Source organism: Equus przewalskii, chromosome 6, assembly GCF_037783145.1.
Source record: "Equus przewalskii isolate Varuska chromosome 6, EquPr2, whole genome shotgun sequence".
In the NCBI taxonomy this organism is placed as follows: Eukaryota; Metazoa; Chordata; class Mammalia; order Perissodactyla; family Equidae; genus Equus; species Equus przewalskii.
Window position 1 is genome coordinate 18046664 of NC_091836.1, and position 19624 is coordinate 18066287.

At 41.3% G+C, this 19624-nt stretch overlaps 1 protein-coding gene across 13 annotated transcripts in view; it reads right to left on the reverse strand.

Annotated features, from left to right (window-relative positions):
• The window catches only part of EXPH5 (exophilin 5), a 70281-nt gene that overhangs the window by 13111 nt on the left and 37546 nt on the right, over nt 1-19624 (reverse strand). For 5 of the 13 annotated variants that reach the window (XM_008524575.2, XM_008524574.2, XM_070624838.1 and 2 more), the window contains 3 exons: nt 16993-17153; nt 15247-15409; nt 5849-5897 (listed from right to left, as the gene is read on the reverse strand). In XM_008524575.2, coding sequence (XP_008522797.2) covers nt 5849-5897; nt 15247-15409; nt 16993-17153 — 373 coding nt within the window. Of the gene's footprint in view, nt 1-5848; nt 5898-11347; nt 11417-14209; nt 14952-15246; nt 15410-16992; nt 17154-19624 lie in introns of those variants that run through there. The other 8 variants (XM_070624840.1, XM_070624839.1, XM_070624842.1 and 5 more) reach the window with 6 other exon arrangements.

Sequence of the window (19624 nt, forward strand, 5' to 3'; positions counted from 1 at the left end):
TTCAGTTCTATGGGCAAGCCATAGTTGAATACACACAAAGGAGACATTAATAAGAAAGAAACAATCCAATGATAATTTATTGGTCATTGGATACAATTTAACACACCAACATAAAATTCAGAAGTAAACAAATACTAGAAGCAAAACGTAACTACAGTGAGATATCAGTTGGAGGTAATAAAACCAGAAACTAATCATTTGAGAAATCAGATCAGTTACAGCTAAATTTTTTTCTCTTAAGTGCATCAGGGTGTTCTCTTTTGTGCCCTACCTACTGTCTCTTCTGGTTTTTATCCGTGCTAATAACAATTAGTGATGGATCTTATAAGTCCATTCTTCCCAAATCTGCAGGTTGGGTAGTGGGTGCAGAGTAGCTACGTCTGATTTAGAGAATAGCAAGCATCATTGCCTCTCAACCATTTTAACACCCAAACAAACTTAAAATTTCCTTTATGTAGACCAGAGTACATTTCTTTTGGCTTCCCGGATCACATCCCTTTATAATGAAAATCTATAGTGAAATGAAAAGTACATGAACTGAGGGCTCAGATGAAGATGAACCTCTTCAGGCTGGGAAGGATTACTACCACCTGGAGACCCTGAAAATAACTTCCCCTGCTTCTATTTCTTCCCAGATCCTCTGCTTCAAGACCAACCCTACTCACCCAACGTGTTAAGGATGCTTCCAACACATAGAGATTGTAAATTATATGGCTAAGAGATAACATGGAGACTTCATTTACAATCAACTTGAACTCAGCAAGGATTTTTTTCCTATGATAAAACTATTAAAAAAAGGGAAGTGCTAGTCAGTGGTAGATATTCAACACAGAGAAGACTGAACACTGCTACTGCTCTATAGATCCTTAACTTTCATTTAAGCTGTATGTGAGATATTATTATTATTATTAGCAGCAACTACAAACTGATTTTTGTAGGCAATGAGCCGAGGGCTTTATAGGTGTTCTTTTTTTCATTTTAACAACCCTATGAGGTTGGTACTATTATTTATTCCCACTTGGCAAAGACTGCATTTTCAAGAGGTCAGGTCATGTGCTTCAGGCCACACTGGTGGAGGGAAGGGTCATTTCCAGTCTGTAGGATTCCACAGCCCACGCGGAATCACTTGCTCTCCTTTTTCTATTGACTTATGAGTGCACTACATGCTAGCTGGGGGCATCTTCTGAGGCCAAGCACAGGTCTTAGAGCTGCCGTTAAGCGTCTGAAGTTTCCTGTTACCTAGAGCAGAAGTAAATCCCTCTGGGGCCCAGAGCACACACGGATCCTCCGTCAGGGCTCAGTCTTGGACTCAGAATCCCCCTCTATATAATGTTCCGTGACATGAAGTTGCCATAAAAGATGAAGCCTGTTTCCCATTCTTGGCCTGAAGGATGAGGTTCAAACACCTCCACGCAGCAAAATCGTGTCAAAATCCCTTTCCAGCTTTTGACTGAAGCATGTCCTCCCCAGCTCTCCGCCCTCCGTGCTCCGAGTTCCCTACACACAGTTCTCTAAACTGCCCTGCTCTTCTTCCTAGGCCTCCATGTCTCTGCTCCTGATCTCTGCTCTTTCTTCTCTTCTTCTGGAAAATAGCAACTCATCCTTCAGAGTCCAGTTCATATATCACCATCTCTGTGAGCTCTTCTCCATTTCTCCCAAGAATTAATCATCATGGTATTTTTATGCACCTCTAATATTGCAACTATTATGTCATATCAGAGTTGTTTGCCTTCTCTCCACTTTTACTTTATCCCTTCCTCCCTACCACACATTTCAGTCCCTACTCTGATCTAGGAAACCAGGGATTCAAAGACAAGTGAATTAGGACCCTGGAAGTAGATCAACCTCTAAAATAACTAAGAAAGGATAGTATTCTCCTTTGCATGAAATCAGCACCAAGAGATTGACTAATATTTTCTGAATTGAACTCCAAGACTACTCTTCCCACAATAATATTTTCCACTTCTGAACTTCTCTAACACATTTTAGTACACTCATTTGGTATCAACTATCTTCTATTGAACAAAATTAATTCATTTATTCAGTTTTCAATATACTTTTAAAATATCCTCTCTCATTTGATCCTCAGAACAAATTTGTGAATTAGGTAGGAATTATCATTCTCATTTTGCAAATGAAAAAAACTGAGTCTCAGGTCAGTCCCTTACTCAAGTCACATGAATAATAAATGGTGGCATCGGCTACTCATACTCATATGATGTGATCCCTAACCCTGTTCTTTCCACTATGTTGCTTATTACTGATATACTAATGTGCATATCTTCAATTAGATGGTTAACTCTCTGAAGACAAGAACCTTGCTTTAAACATTCCATGCCCTTCATACACACAGTTATGGATTGATCTATGATATACCAAGGAAGAAAATATATAAGATTTCTAGTAAAGATTATTACAGAAATTGAGACACCAAATGTTCACAATATTAAGACTCAGAAAAGCATGTCTGAAGCAGGAAATGATAATGATTAAGCACATGAGTTCTGCACAGGTCCAAATCCTGGTTCTGCTCCTCAATAGCTGTATAACTTTGGGCAAGTTACTTAACCTCTCTGTATCTTAGTTTCTTTCTTGGTAAAATGAATGTAATAATGATAATAACAGCAGCAGCAATAACACCACCCCCTACCTCATAGGGTTGCTGTGAGGATTAAATGAATTAATAGTTGTAAAACACTTGAGAGTGGTGCCTAGCACTTAGTAAGTCCTCACAGTTAGCCATTACATTTCTTCTGTGGTTACAGAGGATTTCCCGGAGGACTGCTGCTGGTGCTTGCAGCCTAATGAGCTAGAAAAGCGTCCTATAGGATTATAGGCCAGAGTCTCAAATTGCTGGCTTTGGGGATCTCAGTTACATTCTCAAACAAGGTGCAGAACAAAGGCTGAGCAAAATGCAGCCTTTTACCCAACCCCAATGCACTCTACTGATACTGTCTGCAACAAACCAACCCTCTGTCACAGAGTAACCTGAGAATGTCTGAGAACTTCCCAGGGCAGCCAAACCTGCAGAACAGCTGTCAGGGCTGAAGCCTAAGCTCACTGATGTTATCAAATGCCTTGGCAAAGTCAACAAATTCATTTTTCAAGGTGTTCCTGAATTTGATCTGTGTGCTTTCCTGCCAAAGGCAAATCCACCCATGTACCCTGTGGCTTAAAACCACTCTTTCAATTGTCAGGTGCTCAGGGTGTGCCAGGCAGTGGGGTACAGGTGAGCAGACACAGTCCCAGCCTCAGGGAGCTCACACTGGCCCAGCGTGGAACGTACATTGAGGAGTGTTTCTAGGGATATAGAGCTGGCATGTCACCTAACAGTAGGCCCAGCCAGAATCTGTTCAGAGATGAGGAGTGATCAAGTGGCTGAGGCCATATGTTTTGTCTCAAGGATGTTACTACTTTGACTTTGGATTCCTCACCTGTAAGGAGATGGTTCTCAACTGGGGCAATTTGCTCCTCAAGGAACATTTGGCAATTTCTAGAGATATTTTTGATTCTCACAAATGAGTGGAGGGTAACTACTGGCATCTAGTAGGTAGAAGCCGGGGATGCTGTTAAATATCCTACAATACACAGAATAGCCCCCACAACAGAGCCATATTCAGCCCAAAATGGCAATAGTGCTGAAGTTGAGAGAAACTCTGAGCTGCATCATCTTAAGTCTCTCTCTAGCTGTAAAAATTCTGTGTTTTCTGAAATCCTTTGCTTCTTTTAAGCCAAAGCAAATGTTTAAATAGCAGCTTTCTTTTCTCTTGAGTGGAAGGTCATCTAATAATGTAGTTCAATCTACAAAATGCCAGACTCTCCTTTGTTCCTTTCCCGCCAGGTTGCCAACCAAGTGATGGGAAGTTTATGAAAATCTTGGCAAGAATCCCTGCAGCATCAAAGGCCAACTTCCAGCTCTCTTCAGGCTAAGCGGATAGGACTTCCATGATTAAATCACGGAAACCTACATGTCACACCAAAACTTTGTTTTAGACAGTTGTTTCATTATTTTCTCTCTCCTACTTTTCATAAAGGTTGTGAACTGGGATCAGCAATCACTGGCTTGATTTTCATTTATTTTCTCAGCTCTTACCTTTTAGATTGACACGCTCTGAGCAGTGAAATGGTTACATGCAGGCAGAAATCAAGAGAGTCAGAGAAAGATCTCTCTTCATCCTCAGACTGGATTTTCAAATCCCAAGAACTCCAAATTAGCTCTACTTTTACAGCTTTTAGGCATTTGCATTTCTTTTTATATTCTTCATCTGCTTCAGACCCCATGGCTCTCCAACGGTAGAGGATGGTTAACTCTGAGCACTTCTCTGAGGAAAAACGAGGGTACAGAAGCACCTGGGAGCAGGGCTCTGTCCTCAGAGGGCAAAGCTGGATGCGCGCCGCTTCAGTCCACTGCTCAGTTAAAGGAGAGTCTGTAGGTAACGAGCAACTGGGCTCATAAACAAACAGGGCTTCGGGGCTGACGGAGCTGGAGGCATGACTGACTTCTGGCTGTGGAGTCACAGACACTCAGGTGTTCTAATCTTGACTCTACCATTTACCAAAGTGACCTTGAGCACGATCTTTAAATTTTCTAAACCTCAGTTTCTCTTTTTTTTTTTTCCTGCCTTTTCTCCCCAAGTCCCCCCAGTACATAGTTGTATATTTTAGTTGTGGGTCCGTCTAGTTGTGGTATGTGGGATGCTGCCCCAACATGGCTTGATGAGCGGTGCCATGTCCGTGCCCAGGATCCGAACTAGCAAAACCCTGGGCCAGCGAAGCAGAGCGCATGTACTCAACTACTTGGCCACGGGGCTGGCCCTAAACCTCAGTTTCTTCATCTTTAAAATGGGATAACAATAGTACCTACTTCATCGTTTCCTCTGGGCATTAAATGCAATGGTCTCTGTCGAGTGCCTAGATGATAACAAGCTCTCCATTCGAATATAGCAGTTGTTGGTGTTGGTGTTATGGTTGGGGCTCAAGCATATAAAGGAGAGAGATAGGGTGCAGTGTTATCCAGAAACAAGCAACATTACCCTGAAGAAGAAAGGGGGCTCACTTTCATTTTTAAAGTGAAGAACCTCTGTTTATATGCACTCCTCACCAGAATCCTACCCGATGTTTTTCATAAAAGAAAAGAGAGAGAAAGGAAGGGACTACTAGAGCCACGAGAAATTGAAAAATGCCTCTCCCCTCCTCCTGCACTCTGAGGCCCCTTCTCAAACTCCCTTTCTTTCATCTCCAAGCTACACGAGTTACACAGAAAGACCTAGGCACGTGTAGATCAAAAGTTATGACCACAAAAAAGTAAGAAACAGAAAACTTACAACTTCTCAATCTTGTAAGCATGTGAACACAGAGAGAAGTTTAAATTTAAGCCCTTGGTGGAGGGTCATGTTGAGTTAGTCCCCTCCTGTGAACTTGTTCCAGCCAAATGCATCTCACCTGTCAGTGGCTTCCTCTTTGAATACAAATGACGATCTTACCTAGAAAAGGTCCAGCCCAGACCCTCGCTAGTTTGCAAAAGTGGCCATGGATGCCTCTTCCTCTGCCAGTGCTTTAGGGCTGCACAGGAGTGACAGGTGGTAAAAGATCAGAGACGCCACTGATGGTGAGTGGACACATGATGCCTTGCTCCTTCCTGGCAGAGCCTGCCATTTGCGCATTTTAGTACCAGAGCCAACTGGAAACCAACCATGACTGGGGAACTTTGAACTCTCTAGGAGAAATCTAAACTTCTAAAGTAAATTTAAAAGAGAGCCAAGGAGAATCCCATTTACATAGGTGGCCAACCAGGGATTACATAAATTCCGAATTCCTTAGCATGACCTTTACTTCTCTGGTTACTTACCAAAGCTGTTCCCCTCACAGACACAGGAGGTCCTGCGTGGCTGTCACATCTGTGGAAAGAATTTGAAATAACGTCTTTGAAGAAGTGTCTAACTTTCACCAGGAGGAAAATCAACAGCACATTTGCCCTTATATCTTGATATCTTGAGAAGATATGTTTCTAATGTTCTGTAGGAAGACATTTCTTGGTTGGTGTCTTGTTGAAGAAAATCTCAGAAACCTCTTCCCCTGATCACTCAGGATCAATGGTTTACATCTTTGTCACTCAGGCAGCTGAGAAAAAATTACATGATAGTGGATTTCTATTTGAACACAAATAGTGTTCAAATACAAAATAGTGACATTTGTTGAGTGTCGACTATGTGTCAATGTGTCAGGCAGTGTTCTCATGCTCTGTGCACATGTTACCTCATTTAAATACGTCACTCTTGTGAAGTGGATTCTATGACTATTCCCATTTTACAGGCCAAGAGATGGAGGCCCAGAGCAGTTAGAAGACACTGCCTAAGGTACACATTCAGTGGCTGAGCTCAGAGCAGGCCACAGGCTCACTGAATCCAGAGCATTCCTTCTTTTTCTTTTAAAGATTTCATTTTTTTCCTTTTTCTCCCTAAAGCGCCCCCAATACATAGTTGTATATTTTTAGCTGTGGCTCCTTCTAGTTGTGGCATGTGGGATGCTGCCTCAGTGTGGCTTGATGAGTGGTGCCATGTCTGAGCCCGGGATCCGAACCGGCGAAACCCTGGGCCGCCGAAGTGGAGTGGGCAAACTTAACCACTTGGTCACAGGGCCAGCCCCCCAGAGCACTCTTTCTTAACCAGTATGGCACATAGATTCTTTTTGCAAATGGCAAACAAAGTACCTGTTTCCACACATTTTCATTTTAAAGAGAGATTAGGTCAGGATCACATTCAACAATTCATACGGGAATTTTTAAAAAAGCAAACCCTGTAAACATGGCTTCTGGATGTTTATTTTTGTAAGCATGCCTTACTTATTATGAACCCACTTTGGTGAACAATTATGCTTTTACTATTTATGTTGCTTCTCTCAAACCAATAGAACACAAAAAATTTACAAGACATAGATTAAGATAGATTTTGATCTTTTGAATCTATAATCCTATGCCAAGGGGTGCTTCACCTGAATTACAGCTCAAAATTTAATAGACCGTAATGAATCATTGCTCTGCAGGAAATCACTAAGAACAGCAAAGAGAATCAAGAATTAACCGAACTGGGACTTTGGGTCAGATCAGCCAAAAGTGGCAACATGTAGTTTTCCTTCATTCAAACTCCTAGACGCTTCATGGCTCACGAAAGTTGAGCATAAAACCTGGGAGGCCAAACAATTTTGTGTCTTAAAGATATTCACATGTATTTCAGAGTTCAGCTCAAATTTTAAACAGAAATAGAAATTAATATCATGGATTTTTTTCATCTTACTCTGAAGCACCAACTTTATATCAATAATATCTAGAAGTTAAATGCTGCTTTTAGTTTTCTTCTTCCTTTCCCTACAGCTTTATCGGGCCTGTATGCCTTCTACATGCTGGACACTATCTTGAGTGCTTTGGAGGAAACAAATATGACTGAGATAGGGACCCTGTCCTCCAAGAGCTTTTTACATTAGGGAAGATTAGATACAGGAGCCAAAATACAAGCCAAGATGTGATAAAGACAATAGAGATGTGAGTAAAATGCGCTGAAAATGCAGAGGAGCCAATGAACACTTCCTGGCGAGGAGCCGGGAAGGTGACAGGGAGAAGGTGGCATTTGAACTGGTACCAGAGGCAAAGAACAGCATGAGCAAAGCCTGGAGGCAGGAAAGACAAGGGAGGTTGGGAACTGGCGAGTACTTCAATTTGCCAGGAGCCAAGAGAACATGCCAGATGGTGAAGATTCCTTCCAGAGCCCTGTGGGGCTGCAGCCCTCACGGTCACCCAAGTGGCTCTACACTCTCACCGGCTCCCCGGGCTCCGGTCTGATCTGGAGTGAGGGCAGCAGGGGCAGGAATCAGTTTCTGAGAGCAGCAGGTGGGTGGAAGATGTGACTTTAGAGGATGCCTGGAGCACAACTGGGACAGAGTGCCACCGAGGGCGTGCTGTGAGTGGAAGGATGCACGCTCACTGCGGTTGTGCAAGGCTGAGTGCGCCACTGTGGATCAGGTAGCAGGTCGAGGACTCAGGCGGCTTGGAGGTCCAGAGCCTCTGCACCCACTCCCAGTCCTCCTAAATGTTAATTTCTGTTTCTGATGTGAAGAGCTTCCACTTGTAGAGTGAATAAAAGCAACAATGGTATTATGAAAGCTATGCTGGTAAAAGTCCTCCCAACTTGGGGATATCAAGGAATACAAAGCTACCTCACCTTCTGAATTCCCTCACAAGTCCTATTGATGCCATTCCTTAAAGATCTCTCACATACATCTCTGCTTCTCCAACTCCACTCATTCTGCCTTATATTAAACTTTCACAGTTTCTCTCCTGGACTCCTCTTCATCCTTCATACCACCAATAGAGACATCTGTCTAAAATGCAGATTTGATCTTATCAATCCCCTGTTTAAAATCTTACAAGGTATTATCCAAAATCTTAACATGACACAAGGCTCTTCTTTTACCTGGTGAGCCCCCCAGACAATCCATCACCCTTTAAGCCTTATGTCTCCACACTCCACTCCTCCACAGGTACCTGTAGTCTAGACTCAACAAGTTTACTCCACTTCCATAAAATATTCTCTCATCTCCACACCTTTGCAGATGCCATTCAGAAATTCTCATTCAGTAGATTAGAGTGTGGCTCAAGAATATTCTTTTCAAAAAATATTCTTTTCTAACCAGAACTCCAGATGATTTCCCCCCAAGTTCTGGTGGAGCATGCTCTAATCACTGGCCACTGATGAGTTCCCCCTGAATGACCACAGGCACTTCAGACCCTCCATGTCCAACATGGCCTCCATGTCCTCCTTCCACGCCCACTCCTTCCTATGCAATCAATCAACAGATCTTTTTGATTCAAACTCAGAAATCCCTCTCAAAACCATCCATATCTCTACATCTCCCTCCCTTTACCATAGTTAAGACATTTAACATCTCTTGCCTTCATTGGTGCAATAGTCCCTTTACTGTGCTTCTGTCTCCAGGTTTTGTCCCAATCCAATCCATTCTCTACACTTTAGCAAGAGAGCAGTATAAATTGAATCACGCCACTTCCCTGCTTAACATTTTAATGATTCCCATTTGCTCTCAGGTGAAAGTTCAAACTCTTCTCTGCATTCACAAGGCCCAATGTGATCTGCACACTTCCTAGCCTCATCTCTCACTTTCCTGTATCCCTTCTGCCACGGGGAATTCGCCGCACCTCGGAGCCTATGTACATATTGTTCTTTTGCCTGAAACATTTTTCTAATATGTGTTTGCCTGGATAACTATCTCATCCTTGGAGAATCATGAGAAATGTCATTTTCTCTAGAAAAACTGTCTGGACTCTAGACTTATAAGAAACATACCCCTCATCCATGCACCCATAGCATTTGGAACTTCCCCATTTTAGGACTATTCTGGGTTTCTCTGTTTCCTTTTTGTTGTCCTCGCAAGACTAAAACCTGTGAAGCCAAGCACTGCGTGTTTCGTTCCATGGTGCTGCACATGGCATTCCTTGAGGAGTATTTGTTGAGTAAATGAATAAATGTGTTTGTTTTTATCCTCATCACATCTGCTCCTCCTCCCATATTCTTCACCATCATCCACCTCGTTTTCTAAGTCAGAGTGGACAGTCACCTCCACTCCTCCTTCTTCCTCATCCCCACATCCGATTAGTAGGTTCTCATGATTCTTCATTCTAACCTGTGCACAAATCTGTCTGCTTTTGCCCTCCTCATTGCCTCTACTTCAGTTTAGGCCACCACCATCCTCACAGTCTCTTACCGGGTCTCTCTGACTCGAGTTTTGCTCCCTCAGGTCCGTTCTTTGTGCTACAGCTAGAGCAGTTTCTCAAATGCCTAGGCACCACTGGCATTTCTTTAGTGTGGTGGCCTGTTGAGTGCCTCTACCCAGTAGATGCCAATAGCAGCCCCCTTCAGTTGTGAAAACCAGGAACATCTTCAGACATTGCCAAATATCTTTTGGGAAGCAAAATTGCCACTGATTGAGAAGCACTGAGCTGAAGTTATTTTTCTAAAATGAAAATCTGATTATGTCACTACTCTGTTTTCCCATTGTCAATGGAAAAAATATATGCGTATGCACACGTACATGAAATATACCAAAATATTAGTGTTTGTCCAGGTCAGTGGGTTGCGGATGATTTCATTTGTTATATATATTACATATAAATATAATAAGGAAATATATGTTTTATATATATAAAATAAGGAAAAGGATGATATTATTCAAAAAAGTGATTAATGGCTCCCCCATGTCTACAGGATCAAAGCCAAGCTCCTTAGCACTGCATGTGTAATGTCTCTGTGTTCTGGCCTCTGTCAACCTCTCCCACCCCATCTCTTATCAGTCTCACTTTACACTGGGTCACAAAACCTCAGTGAGGTAGATAAGTTCTTGCTTTCTCCAGTCTCTGCACTTTTGCTGTGTCATTCCTTCTGCTTGGTGAAGGCTCCTCACTCTTAATTGCTTAACCCAGTCCTATATATCCTTCAAAATTTGGCTCTCTTCTTCCGGGAAGCCTTCTGGATCCTCCAGTCTGAGTTAAGTGCATCTCCTGTAAGTTCTCAGGGCAGGAACACCATGCATCCACCACAGCTCTCACCATATTATACCATAATCATCAGTGTACTCAGCTGTCACCCAGGTTGCAGCTAGGCGAGATGGTATCCCTGTGTGAATTCCAAAAGGCGTCCTTCCTCAAGATCCTTACTGTCATTTGCTGGAAAATTGCCATAATACATATAGGGATCCATGATGATCAAGGTATGACTGGCACTTCCTAGAGTTCTATGGTGCGCCTCCTGCCTAACCACACGCAGAAATCTGAAGTTCCCTACTAGATTCTAAAGTCCTCCAGCAGTGATTTTGCTTTATTTTCATGATTTCATCTCCAGCACTAAACACAGTACCTGATCCCAAGTGGGACTTTGAGAAAAGCTTGATAAATAAACAAAAAGGAGGCTATCACCTCGGCTACCAGCACCGAGGCCAGGAATTCTGACAGCCCTTACCCTAGTGGAAGTGTAGCAGACTAAGCTGCAGTGGTTCTCAAAGCTGAACGAGCATCCCCAAATCCTGCAGAATTAAAAATAAAGAAAGAAATAACGTTTCCTGTGCCCTACTTCACACCTTCTGGATCAGAACCTTAAGGTTAGGACCTGATTATCTGTCATTACTTTTAAATTGCTGATGAGATTCTAATAGTGATCAACCAGATCAACTGGGAACCACTCCCCTGTCTTTCTCCTCCCTCCTGTCAGCACAACCCTACTGTCTATCTGTGGACACCACACCTGGGATCACTGAAGGAGCATTTCCAAAGAAGGGTCTTGCTTACTTTGACTTCTCCTTCAGTCTAGGTGTCTTTTAGATTCCTGTGTCTTCCGATTCAAGCCCAGGCACTCAACTAGGAGAAGGAAAGAGAGCACAGTAGGACATTTGTAGAGAAAGGTGAGTGGGGAGAGAGAGAGAATAACCAGAATCCAGGAAAAAAATACAATCTGCCTTTTTAATTGTCCAAAATAGTATTTGAACTTTTTGCTTACGTAAACTGAGCTTGCAGCTGGATTGCCTGAGCTGTGTACACCCTATGATGGATCAGGCAGATTTGGGCATGTCTGAAGAGCAGCTAGGTGGATCAACCAGAGCTCTTTGCATCTCAAGGGGAAAAAAATCATCCTAAAGGAACAGGGGAGTGGGCATCCATTCGCTCACTCTAGGATAGCAGCTGTCACTCTCTAATCACAACTCTGTGGTGAATATTTACTGTATGCTAAGCACTGTGATGGTCCTCAAAGTAAAGAGGTAATCTTTTTTTTTTTAAAGATTGGCACCTGAGCTAACAACTGTTGCCAATCTTTTTTTTTTTCCTTTTCTGCTTTATCTCCCCAAATCCCCCCCATACATAGTTGCGTATCTTAGTTACAGGTCCTACTAGTTGTGGCATGTGGGACACCGCCTCAATGTGGCCTGACGAGTGGTGCCGTGTCCGCGCCCAGGATCCGAACCAGCGAAACCATGGGCCTCTGCAGCGGAGCGCGAGAACTTAACCACTCGGCCACGGGGCCCGGCCCCGAAAAGAGGCAATCTTAAATCTAACTGTCCATGTTACTCACAAACCTTCTGAGCTAGTTCCCTTGTAGTCTCACTTTTCCCTAGTCCTTGGGACTACAGTAAAGGAAAGAGTAGACGGGAAAACTCTACATCCCTAAATCGCCATAACGAACTCATGGCACATGGCTGCACAGATTTGAGAATGTGTGTGAACATGAGGGTAAGGGGTCTCCTTAAAGGGATGACTTCACTGTGGAGTATGTTGGAACATGAAACAGAGAGTGGCATGCACATCACCTCTTCATGGTGGAGAGGGCATCTTGGAATAACCTGGAGTCTGGAATAAGAAAGAAACAACTGTAGAGGCTATTTGTCAGCCAGGAATACCACACTTACAAGCTCATGACATATGTTATCGGGTGCTTGCTGAACTATGTGGAAGGAATTTGTGAGGCAATAGAGTTTCTGAAATTTTGTGGTGGAGCTGAGCATTATATATCATAGGCACTAGATGCCCCATAACAAGACCTACAGGAAAATGTTAGGGAAAGCTACATGCAATGTAGGTACACTTTTCTTGAATTTATTGACTAGCAATAAATAAATTAAAACTTGAACAGAAAATATTTTTCTTTTTTCCTGGAGTTGGGGCGGGATTCCAGAGGGTACACTTTAATAATTTACAAATAGGTTTAAAATAATAATGGGATAATTTCAGAAGTGCATCAATTTGGGGAAGAAGCTAGTCACATTTGAAGCAGAAATGGTAAATGTTTTGCCTTTTTATTAATTCATGAAGTCACTATATTCCCATGGCTTTTTATCCACTGATAATAGGAGATCAAAGCTTTGATATGCCACATACTTTTATTGGCTGGTATATTGGCAAGAATATCTGGTGAAATGATGAAGTCCATTTTCTTCTGGGACAGTTGCCCATTATCCAGTGTCATTTCTCAGTTAAACCACAGCTTAACAGAGGAAAAGAAATGTCTCTGGTACTCATGTCTTTTGGGGCTGAACAGACGGCTGCCTTTTGCTTAGAAAGGTTGGTTCTCTTTCTGTGATTTGAGAAACATACTCTAAACTGCTTTGCTGACTTGTTCTCCAGAGTGAGTGCCTAGTGTGACAAAGTCAGGCCTTGATGGCCTCAGCAAGTAGAAACCTGACTGCTGCCTGACACAGGATGACTGTGCTTCCCCCAGGCCCTTTGTCAGTTCCTCCCAGTGCACTTGCAGGCGAGGAGGAGCTCTTGAATCAGAGGCTGTATTTTAAAGGTTGATTTTCTATTTCAAAAGAGCAGAACTGCCAAAGAAAGTTGGGTTCCGCTTAAGAGTAAAGAGCCCCTCGGAATGTATGACACACCATTTATATTTCTACTATAGTACAACACTACCTAAAAACACCCCCTACACACACACACACACACACACACATTCAGGATTTATATCCAAATATTTAGATCACACTTATATTTCATAATAAAAAGGACATATTTTTATGTTTTCTTTTCTGAAACTTCTTAGGAGCAAAAAACAGTGCCTTCATTATATTCAGCACCAGCACAATTAATAAATATTTATTTCCACTTATGTTTTGAAAGTAAAATATATTTAAAGATGACAAATTCCAAAAACTGCTAAATACACACACATACACTTAAATGATGAAATTTGTTTCATGTCTACATGCTGTGTTTGTCTGGTTAAAAGAGAGCTACAAGTCATTTTGGTATATGTAAAAGAGGGACGGTTGTTAAACAGAATGTTGCAGGAGTTTCATGTTTTTCAGTTTGGTTTATAACTAAAACACGTAATACCCAGAAGGAAGATTATACTTCATTTATCTTCTTTGATACGCTTTCGCAGTAACTTGCAGTATGAGCTTGGAAATAACTTGTCCATAGAGTGACAGGTTTGTCAACTTTTCCTAGTATACTATTTATTCGGCTATCTAAAACTCTGCCTTAAAGAAAATCACCTAAAACACAATTTACATCACAAGTCCCAGCTATACCACACATTAGGGATATTTCTTATCTCCATAAAAGAAGTATTTCCTATAAAGGAAACACTCCTCAATTTCAAATTCCCAAATGAGAGAATTCCCAGTGTTCCAAATATTTTTACAAAGAAAAACAACTCACCTATTTGAAGAGTATTTGCTTGGAAGTGACTCCAGTAGAGACAGTCACATAAATCTACATTTTGCTCAGCTCTTCATTATTTCATCAAAGAAAAAAGCAGTCGCAGGCAAAAGCTGGAAGCAAAAAGCCTTCCGTCCCCAAGAGGGGAGCTCTGTGCTAAGTCCGGGAGCCGCATTACATGCCCCACCAGCTGCTTGCTGCCTATTATTTTTCGGCAAGAGTGACCTCCAATACCTTTTATTCAGCGCTGCAATGCACTCTTAAATGGTTTGACGGCAGATACTGAACACATCACGTGCCAAGCCAACACCTTAAGAGGGTGGGAAGCTTTTCAACCAGGAAGACAGGCCAAAAGTATTTAGCAGTCAGCTCAACCGCATGTGAGCAAAGCCTTCCTTGTTTTTCACAAAACAATCCTACAACCTAATGAGTCAAGATGAATCGATTTACACAATTCTACACTAGGAGCTATGTCTCCACTGCTCCAAAAGCTTCGCCTCCTTCACCTTAAGTTTAAATTCTGGGCAACCACTTCAGAACAGCTGCCCTCAATACTTCTAGTGACAGTAATATATTTTTTCCCTCTGTTGTAAAATTTGATTTTTCTCTACTCTCTTTGCTCATCTCATTTACTTTCATTTAGTCTTTATACCCCATCTCTCCTTGTGAGCACAGACACACATACCCACCAAGGAAGAAGTAGTTTTGATTCAGAGACATCTTCATGACCAGGGCGTAGACCAGGCTCTTGGAGCAGTGGGGAAACTGTCAATAATTATTTCCCAACATTTAACTCATCATTCACCAAGTGCACCACCTGGGATCTGCACAGTTGGTTAGAAGTTAGATTTCGAGAGAGCCAAGTTTTCACGGTTCCACAAGGACTTTGTCCCCATGTGAGCTAAATCCTGTTTCCTTTGTTACTATCTGAATTCAAATTCTAAGAACAAACATTCAACATTCTGAACACAAAACAGGCTACCGGCCTCTGGGATCAGATAACTAATGAGCTGTCCCAAGATTTGAGTTTAACTCACCCTTTCTGTCCCGGCGATGGAAGCTTTAAAGTCTCCTTTCTGGATTTTCTGAATGAGAACAGGGAAGCTAATGAGGATTTGAAGCTCAGCCGGGAAGGAATGGAGGTTGGGTTTCTTTGATTAGGTATATTTTTAGATCTTGATGTTTGTAATTCCACAGGATCTAAAAGAAAATTGTAAAAATATTGCATCATTAAACTATTTCCAGGTAAATGTATCTCAGAGAACTAAGGCCTCGCTCTTGCTTCCCCCTCACTCTATGAATTCTAGAAAGGCAGGAGATAGTGCCACATGAAGACCTAGGAATGAGGGAAGCTCTGTGCCTCTGACCGTTCTGCTGAGCAGAGAAAATCCTCACAAAGAGTAGGGAGCCTTTCCATCCGCACTGTGGACCTCAGTTCTGCAGAACGTCCCTCCCCTCACACCGGCTGCATGAATCTTTCTCAACATGTCTTCCCAGGAACATCCAGAACCAAAGGAGAGGTGTCAGGGACCTCACTCAGGTCTCCTGTTGCTCTTCACCACCCTGTTCTTCAGAAATTTTTATGTTAGTACTTTAAAATCTTAGTGATAGATACTACGTAACTTTTTATATCAAAGAAAGTAAAGAGAGGAAATTAAGCCACTTACATTGTTCCTTATTCCCATTAAAAATCTATCTCTGTGTATACGTATTTGCTATATATATGGCTTTTATGTGTATGTATGTAAAATAAATATGTATAATATTATGTATAGAAAATAGTTTTACATATGAGCATTAAAAATTTTAAGGCAATATCAACATATACAAAGTCCATAATAGTGTAATACTTTTGGACATGCTGAATTTATAAATATTAGAAAAATTCAAGGTAAGAGGAAAGGCACCATGGTTTACATGGGGTTCATCTAAAAATCTGAACTGTAAGTCTTTTTAGATAAATTTGTTTATTTTGGCAATTGCAAAGCATTGTCAATATATAAGTTTAGAAATGTTACACATTTCTTGATGTTACTAATGTTAGTAATATATAAGCAAAAGCAGTCAATGTGATTATCAGTAGAAAGATACTTTATGTTGTTTTAGTATTTTGTAATTTCTAATGCACTATGTTAGTCTCAGAATAATAGTCCTGTGAAAGCAGGTTTGATTATCCTCATTTACAGATTAAAAAAATAAGTGATTGGTGAATGTAAGTGACATGCTGGTAGTCACACAGTTTGAATGGCCAAAGAAGGCATTTATTTGAATTCATAGGGTTTAAGTTCCCAAGTACCAGAAGGGTGGCACCTCCCCTCCTCTGCATCCCCCTCCTTCTGCAACATCATCCCACTTATTTAAGTGCTTACTCTGTTCCAGCTCAGTACTTTACACATACAGTTCTATTTAATTCTCACACCACCCTATGAGGTAGCATTAGCATCTCCATTTAAAGATGAGAAAATTGAGGCTTACAGAGAATAAATACCTTGAACAGAGTCACACGGATAGGACAGTGGAGATTTGAATCCAGGCCTTTTGGGATATAGATGTCTGCCTTCTTAATCACCATGCTATCTTGCCTGATTCCAAAAACATACCCCCTAAACATTATTACAGTACATTTTCAGTTTACTCTTTTCAGTGTGTGTTATGTTATAAAAATTTGTACCTTATGATTTAAAAATAGACCTAAACATGGATTGGTTAAATTGGAGATCCACTGAGCCATTATCTGCAATGCCATAAGAAAACAAAAAATTAGATCTAAATCTTTTTCTCACCATTTTCTGCCATCCCCTTCCTTAGCCTGGATGTAAGTGGTTGTTTTAACATTTGGCTAACATCTGTTTCATTGCAAAACTTTTTTCTTTGAATTTCTTCAAACCATTCACCAGTCACTCCTTGAAGCCATCTGATATCCCACTTTGTCTTCTGGAGTTTGCTGAAATAAAGCAAAAATATCAATGCACCCTTTACATTCATTCACATCAAGTGCAAACTCACGTGATGGGCTAAACTTTACCTAGTGGAGAAGCTGCATAAACTATAAGTCTAGAAAAAAAACCCTAGCTCTACTCAGAATTTCCTTCTCACTGCTGTGTATATATTTTAGCTGTATTCTTTTAAAGAAGACGACAATCTAAAAGTTTTTGCTAGTAGTTAAAAATAGGTTGGTGAGGACAACCTGGGTTGGGCATTATGCAAACCTGACCTAATAATGCAATTGAATGATAGATCTTTTAATGACATGGAGAAACGAGAATATTCTAGTTCTGATTACTCATTCACTCATTCATCGATTAAATGTTTATTGAGAATGTCCATGTACCAGGCCCTGTGTAGGCAATGAGGATTCAACAGTGAATATAACAGATAGGGTTCTTACTTGCACTTCCAGTGGTCAAAGACAAAAGCTTATATGCAGAAAAGACATTGTTGAATATCATGGTCTTACATAATAGAAGTCTTTAAACACAAAAACACAAAACTCCATGAATGAGCACATGGCTAATCCTCAGTAGTAAGGGACACTCTGAGGTGGACAGGAAGGGCCATCCGAAGCACAAACGTGTCTGCCCCACACCTTCAGAATACCAGAACTGACATTCTATCATTACTTCTCTTTCCTTCTCCCCTGCCCTTTCCTGTTTGTCCTCCTTCAAATGCTGCTCTCAGTCCTTAATTAAACCATTGGTTGTGGGGTTTTTTTGAAATAGATCTTTTTGCTCTATTTCAAAAGGACTCTAGAACTGTTTGGAAATGAGAGGTGCTTTATCCAGAGGGAGACAGCCCTGGACTGACGCAAACAGAGCAGAAAGGAGAGTTTGAAGAATATGATGACAAATCTCATAGAACGGTCAGTTGGGCACAACACTGATGAAAAAGTCAGGCTTGCTGTTGGGTTCCAAGCTTGGAAAGTTCTGATGTTTTGGAAAGAATTTCATATGACTCTGCGGTTGACCTTTATCCAGGGTCCTCTGTGAAGCACAGTGTTAGAGACTTCGTATTACCAAGAAGGTGGTGAGCAAGACAGCTGCAGAATGGCAATTTAGGGGTTAAAGGCAATGACCTGAGACGGTTGCAACTCAGGCTCCTGCTTGGGGCTATGATACTGCCATTTTATAAAATAATCCAGAAGGAAGCCAGAGGCCATCCTGCCCAGACTTGCATTTTGAAAAGCATTAGGCAGCAATCCTCATGTCCTGCCCAGATAGATAATTTGCATTGGTGCCTCCCATTTTGCCATTGCCACCTCTCCGACATCTGGTCACCCCTGTCTCATACTGTCTTAACTCCTGGCTCTTGCTGTCACACCTTCCCTAACAGATTGAGAGACCACAAGTACTTACTTCTAAAGAGTACTAGCTGCCTCCAACTTATTAACAGCTCACTTATTAATGTCCCACATTTGTACATGACCTCCACTTTCTTCAATCCTCCCAAATTATTAGACTCCAACATTCAGCACCGCCCCCCTCCACTTCTCAACACATCCATCTCATTTCAGAGGACAGTCAAGCTACCTGACCCAGGAACTCTCCTAATAAACAGAAGTTGATAAACATAACTTTATTTTTTTTTCTCAAGTCTCAATGTAACACTGACTCTCTTTTAAAATCATCCTACTTCACTTAATTTCACCTCAAGCACTCATTCCACATTTGTATTCATATCCATCACTGCCTGTTTCTTTTCCACCTTCGAGCCAGTGACATCAGAAATCTGTACCTCTATGTGAATACTCATACAGTTTGAATTCTACTCCAAGAAATATATCTTAAAGAAATACCCCCCCAAAATACATTAATTCAACTAAACACTACGCAGTTGCTAAAAATAATTATGCAGGCAATGTAGCATCCTGGGAAAATACGTGTGACATAACATGAAACAGGAAAAACAAAATACAATGTTTTAACTATGATTATAGCTATAGAATGATGCACCCATATGGAGATACTGGGGGGAAAAAATCAAAACACTTGATCTCTTAGAGTAGAGTAAGTATAGGTATCATTTCTGGTTTCAGCTTTTTTATTATGTTTATTCAATAAGTACAATACGTGGGCCAATTTCTTTTTGTTTAATTGTGGATTCTTATTTATATTGTCATTTTTTTCCATTATAATTTTTCTGGTAGAGAGAAAAAATCATTCATATTTTCACAATCCTAACACAGTTACTTTTGCCCTTTTGGTGTGATTTTTCCTCTGCATTTTTCACATGGTTATAATAAAATGTATTCACTACACATTTGTGGAAGGCCTCCTATGGTGTAGATGCAGGGGTACAATGGTGAGCAGAGCAGATACGGTTTCTACCCTAGAGAGCTCACCGTCTAATGGGAGAGACAGATGTGATGAGTCCAATAACAAACTCTTTGCAAGGTAACAAAGAGTGGTATGATTTACT